Below are 9876 nucleotides of genomic sequence, written 5' to 3'. Positions count from 1 at the left end.
CGTTTCTGATCAAATTGTGACCAGATGCGCATATAAAGCACAAGCATTGCAAAAATGGCTAAAATTATGATGAAGAAAGGTAAGACAGAGCAATTTTCATTTTGTTTGTAATTTGAACAAAACTTGGAAATATAAGCACCATACTAAAAAGTGGCAGCCGTATTAAACAATAAAAAATAAAAAGCTTGTATCAGACCAAAGGTGCAAAGTTTCACAGATTTGAAAGCTAGTGCCATAAAGGTAACTCCAATTAGGCTCATTATGCTGTATTTTTTATCAAGTATGGAGAATCAAGCATGCATTTCTGACATCAGGACTTTAAATTAATTTCCTTTTAAATTTCCCTGCAAATGACTACTGGAGATTCTTGAGCATTGCAATTATGGAACTTCTTTGGCAAACATATTTTTTAGGCTAGTTTGACACAAACACCTATAGACACCTTGGTTTGAAATCTTGCTTAATAAGGTGAGTTTAACACCATTAAAATGTTGGTTAGTCAGCACTTGTTGAAATCAAAAGCTTGTTACCAACTGTACTTTAAACGTATAGCCACTTATGAACCTGCACAAATGTTAATAATCTATGTATAGTGGTAATCTGACCATTAATGACGTCCCAAGTAATATGACATATGAACAATACTGATTCAGCCTCGTTGTAAATAAGTGATCTGGCAAAACACAAGGTAATTTTCAACCCCTGTTTACAAAGACAAAGCAAATACTTGTGAAAAATGTAAAGAGATGGTGTGTTACAGTAGAGTTGCACAGTGCTCATGTCTATTGAATACACTTTCAAACTTTATGAAATAAGATCATCATGGATCTTCCTGTAATCTTTGTGACTGGATCCTGCTAGCAGATCCTAGCAAAAAATCTAGTAGTTTGTCTTACTTAAGTAATTCTTAGGGCTCTCTGTTGCAAGCTGTATTCCTTCACCATTCATCAGGTCTTTGTTTTGTGGTATCATAAGCTCTTATTACTTCAGATTGGGAAACTATTCCATTTTCATCTTGAGAGAATGCATAGCCATCTGCAGATAAAAACAGAAAATAGTTAAACCCTGATTACTGTTTCAGATATTCTATAGAATTGGAAGACTTCAAACTTCAGTGAAACCAAATCAAGATATATCACATCTACTGTTTCCCCCCATCCACTAGGCCAGTAACCCTGTCAAAGAAGGAAATTAGGTTGGTCTGGCATGATCTGGTTCTTGAGAACAGCTTACAAACTGTTTAATAATTTGTTCCAGTATCTTTCCAGGTATCAAACGTAGGTATAGACTGGTCTGTAATTCCCCAGGTTGTCTTTGTTCTATATTTGCCCTTCTCTAGTCCTTTGGGACCTCACCTGTCCTCCAGGAGTTCTCAAAGATAATTGCTAATGGTTCTGAGATTGTTTCCACTACTTCCTGTAGTACCGTAGGATGAATTTCATCAGGCCCTGATGACTTGGATACATCTAACTTAACTAAATATTCTGTAACCTGTTCTTTCCCTATTTTGGCTTCCATTCCTTACCCCTTGTTGTTAATATTAATTATGTTGAATTTCTGGTCACCATTAACCTTTTTAGTGAAGACTAATACCTATTTTGCTTCAAACACCTCAGCGTTCTTGAGGCCATCAGTTATTACTTCTCCTTTTCCACTAAGTAGTAGACCTATGCTTTCCTTTGTCTTTCTCTTGTTCCTAATGTACTTAAATAACCTTTTCTTATTGCCTTTTATGTCCCTTGCTAGGTGTAACTCATTTTGTGCCTTAGCCTTTCTCATTTTGTTCTGACATGCTTGTGCTGTTCTTTGGTACTTGTCCTTAGCAATTTGTCCATATTTCCACTTTTTGTAGGATTCCTTTTTGATTTTCAGGTCATTAAAGAGCTCAGATGGAGGCATATTAGCCTCTTACTATTCTTCCTATTTTTCATTTGTATCGGGATACTTTGCAGTTGTGCCTTTAATACTGCCACCTTGAGAAACAGCCTGCTCTCCTGAACATGTTTTTCCCTTAGATTTTCTTCCAATGGAACCTTACCTACTAGTTCTCTGAGTTTGATAAAGTCTGCTTTTTTGAAGTCTATTGTCCTTATTCTTCAGCTCTCACTCCTTCCTTTTCTTAGAAATCATGAAATCTATCATTTCACGATCACTTTCACCCAAATTGCCTTCCACCTTCAGATTCGCTACCAATTCCTCCCCACTGGTCAGAATGGCTGTCCCCCAGGTTAGTTCCTCCACTTTCTGGAACAAAAAGTTGTCCCCAAACATTCCAAGAAATTACTGCGAATTTTGTGTTTTGACATATTACTTTTCCAACAATTATCTGGGTAGTTAAAGTCGTTCAGTACTACCAGGTCTTGTGCTTTGGATATTTCTGTTATTTGTTCTAGAAATGCTTCATCCACCTCCTCTTCCTGATTTGGTGGTCTACAGTACACACCTACAATGATGTAACCCCTTTCATTTTTAGCCAGAGACTATCAACTGGTCTGCCTCCCACCTCCTTCTGGACTTCAGAACATGTACATATATTCTTGATGTATAATGCAACACCTTCTCCCTTTTCACCTTGCCTGTCCTTCCTGAACAAGCCATACCACTCTATACCAATATTTCAGACATGAGATTTATCCCACATGTGCTACTACAAATATATATACCGGGGTCGGCAACCTTTCAGAAGTGGTGTGCCGAGTCTTCATTTATTCACTCTAATTTAAGGTTTTGTGTGCCAGTAATACATTTTAACGTTTTTAGAAGGTCTCTTTCTATAAGTCTATAATATATAACTAAACTATTGTTGTATGTAAAGTAAATAAGGTTTTTAAAACGTTTAAGAAGCTTCATTTAAAATTAAATTAAAATGCAGAGCCCCCCGGACCGGTGGCCAGGACCCGGGCAGTGTGAGTGCTACTGAAAATCAGCTCACGTGCCACCTTCGGCACGCGTGCCATAGGTTGCCTACCCCTAATATATACTATTACAGATGCAGTCATATACATTGTTTTTGTCAGATCTGACAAAAACCATTATATATATTTTCATATATATTTTCAATAGGTGCCCTTCCTCTTTGGGAAAATCAAAATCAAAACAATTTCAGGATGACAGTCCAAAGTTTACATTATTATACTTGGTAATAAAAGCTGTTTGTAATTCAAACTTAGTGTTTTAACACCAAACAGAACAGATTTGTCCTTTCTTAAAATATATCAGTATATTAGGCATATTTTTGTGTGTGTTTGTTTTAGGTAGATATCTTGTAAAAAGTGTTTTTAATAGTCCATTGTAGCAGAAATCAAGATAGTGCATTTATGACAAACAATTTTAGTAAAGTATTGTTTTGTGTCTATATTTTGAAACCGCATGTTATTCTTTTTAAACACTGAACACTTACGAAGCAAGTTTTGCTGCAGAGATTCAGAGCGGTACAAGTTCACAGGACTCTTCTTAAAGACATTCTTCAGTAGTTGAGCTCTTTCAGTTAAGCTAGAAAGAAAGTGGAAATTTGTGAAATATGTCAATTTATGAATGATAATGTACAGTTTTCCCTGGGACAATAAACAAGGGCTGGCAAACTTAAAAACTGCCCATTATAAGGTAGGAAAAAATTAGTGATCAATCTTGTATTTAGGTTGTACCTGACCTAATTATTATTAGACATATGATTAAAATGGTGGCAAATTAAAATATTTCAAATACTGGGTTTATGTTTGTAAGTTTCCTGGGGAGAGACTGGTTTGTGGTTATGTGTTTATACACTGACTAGCATATTGGGGACTCTAGGTGTAACCACAATACAAATAAATAAACTAACAATACTATTAAAATATTGAAGTGCCAGATTCTGCCTGGCCCTTTTGGTGTGCAGTGTAAGGGAAGGGGATAGAGACTTCCCCAACCCAGCATGACCTGCAAAAAGGCCAGGCAAAACTGCAGCCCCTACATACTAAGAAGTGTAAGGATTACTCCCTACCTGCCCTGCTACTGTGCCCCAAAGGGGATGGGAAGTGCAGGGAGGAGACAGCGCTAAGGTCATTTGGATGTGTCAGCCAGCCATGTGTGTGTTGGAGTATGCTGCCTCTGTGAAGGGAGTTGCAGTGTGTGCACTTCTGGTGAGCTCTGGAAACTCTCAGAGGGCATTCTGCTTCTCTGGCACATTATTCCACTGCTCCTTAATACAGGATATGTACAATTTACATAATCCAGCCCTTAATAATTATCTCCAAAGCAGAGTTGCCAAGAATTTTTGAAATTGTTCAAGATCTGTCCCTGGGAAACAGGTGCCGTGGATAGATGATCCACTATTTTTAGAGACCGGGGTTTGAGTCTGGACTAGATACCAAATTTAAAATGGTTAGTGGCCTGATGGTAACATACATTACTTGTTTTGGTAAAGTTTTATTTTTTCTTTTTTTAAAAGAAAATATTCTACAAGTACATTGATATAAAGTAACAATCCATTTTGACAAATATAAACAATCTGCCCTGTTTACTATTGTTTCATAGATTTCTAACATGTTTGATAAGCTGAAGTACATGATAATTACAATTAAATGATAGTGATTAACATTTTAAAGCTGCACAGCATATCTAAATAAGAGAAATCAACACTATTTTTGTTACTGGAGGTGTCTGATTGCCTTGCTACAAATGAGTACTGCACTTTACCAAGTTGTTTTCAGAGATGCTAAGTAAATAGTAAGGGACACATTTTCACAGATATTTGCATGCGTTTACAATGCAACTAGTAGGTGCATGGTCTTTTGTGCACAAAGTATTTTCAAAGATTTATGTGCACACCTAGGCAGGCTGAAAATTAAGCTAGAACTAAATTGTAGGTGTACATGTAGATTTCTAGTAACATACAGATTGCTGGGAGTTTAAAGCAGGGCTTCTGTGTGTCATCCAGTTATATACTGTCCATTCTTCTCCCTCCTAAAACTCTGCAACTTAGGGTACGTCTACACTTACCTCCGGGTCCGACGGCAGGCAATCGATGTTCTGGGATCGATCCCGGAAGTGCTCGCCGTCGACGCCGGTACTCCAGCTCAGCGAGAGGAGTACGCGGCATCGACGGGGGAGCCTGCCTGCAGCGTCTGGACCCGCGGTAAGTTCGGACTAAGGTACTTCGAATTCAGCTACGTTATTAACGTAGCTGAATTTGCGTACCTTAGTCCGAAGTGGGGGGGGTAGTGTGGACCAGGCCCTAGAGTAGCACCTCATTACTATTTGTGCTGCTACTGCAAAATATACTGAAATATGATCCAGACAGCTCTTCACCTGAGCACAAGTAGAAAAAAAAAGGGGGGTGGTGGGGAATGAATGGCAGTTTTAACCAATTGGATACACAGGCACTGGTCGAACGTTACAGGGTTTGAGGTTTTCAGGAAACAAACAGGCTGTCTCCTTACAATGTATTTTTCTTTCCAAATTCTTATAGTTTCCCATGGATAAGACCCTAATTTAGTGACTAGAAAATAGGTGGACTGGCCATAGCATAGAGAGCTTGCCAAAACATGATAAATATACTTTCTGATAATTTTAAGAAGATTTACTGCAGGGAATTGGGAAGGAATGTAGATGAGGACTGGGAATGGTATTACACAGGCTTTTCAGGCAAACCACAGGAACTATGCCCTGAACTGGGCCTCAGTGTCAGACACCACAGTGCTGAATGTTTTGTCTTCTGTGTGTGAGCTGCTTTATCAACATGACCTAGGGTGCCCAGATAAAATTCGGAATGGAACATTTTGAATTCATGCTGCCTGCTGAAGCCTTAGAGCTGTGAAGAAACTGTTTCAGTTATAACAGTGTTCATAGCAATCTTGGGAACCCTAGTAAGCTAAGTTAGGATGTACTGTGAAGTGTTTTCATTGATTTTTAAGGCCAGAAGGGACCATGGTGATCATCTACTCTGACCTCCTGCATAACACAGGCCATAAGATTTCCCTGAATTAATTTCTGATTCAAGTCCAACAGTTGTGATTTAACTAGAGCACATCTTTTAGATAAAACATTTTCTGTGATGGAGCATCCACCACAACCTTTGGCAAGTTGTTCCAATGGTTAATTACCATTAAATGGTTAATCACTATTTAAAAATGTGTGCCTTATTTCTAGTCTGAGTTTGCCTACCTTCAACTTCTGGCCATAGGATCTTGTTATACCTTTGTCTGCAGGATTGAAGATCCCTCTATTAAGCAAATTTCTGTTCCCAATGCAGGTATTCAACAATGTTCAGAGCCTCTGAGGGGCTGGCGGTAAGGGACATCTAGGTATATTCAGAGCCCACACTAAAGATAAACTATACCTCTCCTAATAGGCTCCCTTTTGTTCTGGCAACCTCTGCTCTAATGAGATCCACAGTGCCACATTCTATCCAACGCGCTAACCCTGGTCACTAGAATGGTGCCTACAGAACAAACATGATTATCTCCAGCTTGTGGCCTGGAATAAGCCATCAGATGGGTATTTTTGCATATGTAAGCTCTTGAGAACTGGGCCCTAAACGTGCACACTTTAAGTTCATATTTGAATACTAGTTATGGAACAATTTCTTATTGGTAGTTTGTGTATAATGAAGACTGAACTATATAGGGCTCAATATCTGAACTGAAAATGTAATTGAAGACAGACAGACATCTTAGATAAGAAATGTACTATACTCTCACCCCATACTGTATTTTCAAATACATAGGGACCCAATTATGCACTCCTATTCACCTGAATAGGTATTGTAGAATAATGCTGTTTACTTGTGACTATCTTTTTGGCATTCAAAATGAGTTCTGAAAAGAAACTACATCTATCAGAGCCAAATGTAATATAATGTGAGGTGTGATACAAAAGCAATGCTAGGTGGCAGTACCTCAACATTTGTGCTAATTAGGTGCACTAAGAGGCACAGGCTGAACATTAGCACCGTTCAAATACATGAAGTGTGTGTATTCTTAAATAACTTCTATCTTGTATGGTTTAAAGATTTAAATAAACTAGTAATTAAATGCATCTTATTACATGTGAATTAAGATGAGCAAGAACAGATTAAAATTTGCAACCATATAAAATGCTTATTGCTTTATATATTCCTATTACATTTCTAGTTTAAGAATATTTAAAAGTGGCTTACATAAAAAGATAATATGACTATATTAAGAAGAGGCACTTGTGACATACAAGTATTTCAATACACCTGCACAAGTCAAGGTAACTAGTCATGTTACTGTTCACATACGCCCAATTCAATGCCAGTAAAAATTTTTACTTATGTAAAAATATTTTTTGTAAGTGATGTTAATACTGAAATAGTACACATTTTAAGAGTTGGGTGTGAGGTTGGGAAATGTTTTTTGGCAATGAAGGTCTGAAATAATGGTTTACTTTAAAAACACTTATCCTCTTACTTTTAGTCATTTCAGTTTTAGGCACAAGAGGCTTCTTGGCATATCAGTTACAATGGATCTGATAACAAAATCAAGCTGCCTGCTGTGCAAACTACCTGTTTTATTGAGGCAGTCACATACTATAGGCTCCCATAGGCTTCTCTGGTCAGTGATGTTAAAACATTCACGTTCTCTTTCAGTTAGAAAAGTTACTATGTAATAATGGGCACCTTCTTGCTCAATCTATTTTCTTACTTTGCTGATAAAAATGAATTTGTACTACTGTTAGGTGTATTGCTTACTGAAGTACAAGATAAAATCTTATTTGAAAGTTGGGCAGAAAAATTCAGATTGCAGAATCTTTATTACTGGGAGGGATGTAAGATTTAATAAGAACATTCATGTTGAGTTTGCACTGATCATAATTAAAAATACACCTTTATCTCGATATAACGCTGTCCTCGGAAGCCAAAAAACCTTACTGCGTTATAGGTGAAACCGCATTATATCAAACTTGCTTTGATCCACCGGAGTGCGCAGCCCCGCCCCGCCGGAGCACTGCTTTACCACATTATATCCGAATTCATGTTATATTGGGTCGCGTTATATCGGGGTAGAGGTGTATCTCTTGACTTCAAACCTAAGAAATCTGATATTGAAATCACTGAGAAGAAAAAATATGAAATTTCTAGAAGGTCATTTTTAGAATTAATTTTCACGATATGACCACCTTTTAAAGTACATGATATGTACAATTCAAACATTATTTTTAAAAATAAAGAACTTTTTTTGTTTCATATAAGCACTAGCAGTAAAAATTGGTGAGAAATTTTTGCAACTTCTTTGAGGATTTCCATTAGGTGCGTTCAAATCAAAATAGAGAAGGGTGAGGATGTGACTGAAAATATGAGGAACAGCTCTAGAGATTATTTATTCCATTCTTATAGACCTTTCTTTTACAACATACAATATTAAAATGTAAAATGCAATGAAGATCACTCAAAAAATAAAACATTTTAGATAATGCCATTCTAAATGGCATTTTAATCCTCATTTTTACAAAGATCTTATCAGAGTATTCAAAAGAATGTTCAATAGGAAAAAGTACCATTTCTATAACTTTGCAGTCTTATTCCTATGAAACATTTATTCAAATACATGCAATGTCAGGGCAAGAAAAGTATTACCATCTGTACTGGACAAACGTGGTAGTTGGTTTCTACGTCAACAAATAGCAGTGAAATAATTAACATTTTTGGAATTTAAATAGTTAACATCTACTTAGAATTAATGACAGAAATTCAAACAGAGGGTCAAATCCTGAACTATTTGTATTTGTGAGGTGATATTTTTATTTTCTGTTATGTTACTTTGCAGACAAGAGGAAATGAATTTGTCAGTTATCTCCTCCACATCTTTACAGTTCTCTCCTTTCCAGGCAGTGCTTCATATTCCCCCATAGTGAAAATTAATGTAGAATTTCATGTGAACAAACACATTTTTCTATTGCACTAAAGTAAAGCACTAAGACACCAAAGGTACGCTAAAGCACCGCTAGAAAAAATAAGAGAATGCCAGAACAAAGTGCTGAAGAATATACAAGAAATGTGTCAGAAATAACTGGTCAGTCTTGTGCCATATATTATACCCCAAGAGTAAAAATCCTATGAGATGCTATTTTTAAAGCAGCAGAATTATAAGTAAGTAGTCATCACAGGATTAGAACTCTTGGGATCTTAAGCCTCCACTGAGATGAGTGGCAAGCCTGGACATATAAAACCCAAGAATGAGAATCATGTAAGAGGTTATCTTCAGAGAAGCAGAATCATACATAAGTAATCTTCCCTTCTCTGCAACCAAGACTGGGGTATCAGAGTTGGTTTCACTTCTCCTCTGCACTTTTCACGTGACCATGGGAATGAAAGGAAAAGAAGGGAAATTACAGAGAAGGTTGTAAGGAACATAAAATGTATCAATCTCTATTGTTAGTGGATCCCGATATCTCCTTGTGGGATAGAACCATTTTGCAGTTGTGGCTCATGGCAAACACATTTATTATTGGAGTTCTCCACATCCTTCAAATCTGGTGAAATTGTTGATTGAGGCTACATTCCCTCTGGAATGGCTGAGGCAATTAATATTGAATTTCCTGGATATGACAATTACTCTGACAGCTCAGAGATTCTTTTTAGCCCATTTTAGTATGGGTATTGCATACCTAAGGAGGGCAGCATTTTTTGTCCCTTGATTGCAATCACTACAGTATTTTCTGAACAGACTAGAACCAGATTCAGTGAAATATGAGGATTTTCATTTCCAGTCTGTTGATATTAAAGTGTTCTCACTATTTAACCACTTGCTCTGCACAGATGTCTGGTGCATATAGGCTGCTAAGACATAGGAGATTTACTGCTGGTTATTACAATGGTCCAGTGTAAATTGTTAATGAAGGTTGGTCCACCAGATCAGAGACTCCTGACTTTCATTT

The 9876-nt window shown here is 37.1% G+C and overlaps 1 protein-coding gene across 1 annotated transcript in view; it reads right to left on the bottom strand.

Moving 5' to 3' along the window:
• Nucleotides 1-937: 937 nt before the first annotated feature.
• The window catches only part of ATP8A1 (ATPase phospholipid transporting 8A1), a gene marked incomplete at its 5' end in the record, with an annotated part of 249508 nt that continues 240569 nt past the window's right edge, over nt 938-9876 (bottom strand). Inside the window, 2 exons of the mRNA XM_065405013.1 lie at nt 938-1035; nt 3401-3492. Of these exons, the coding sequence (XP_065261085.1) occupies nt 938-1035; nt 3401-3492 (190 nt within the window). The remainder of the gene's footprint in view (nt 1036-3400; nt 3493-9876) is intronic.

This window comes from Emys orbicularis, chromosome 5, assembly GCF_028017835.1.
Source record: "Emys orbicularis isolate rEmyOrb1 chromosome 5, rEmyOrb1.hap1, whole genome shotgun sequence".
In the NCBI taxonomy this organism is placed as follows: domain Eukaryota; kingdom Metazoa; phylum Chordata; order Testudines; family Emydidae; genus Emys; species Emys orbicularis.
The sequence above is the reverse complement of the archived record's forward strand: the minus strand, read 5'-3'. Positions and strand labels throughout refer to the sequence as shown.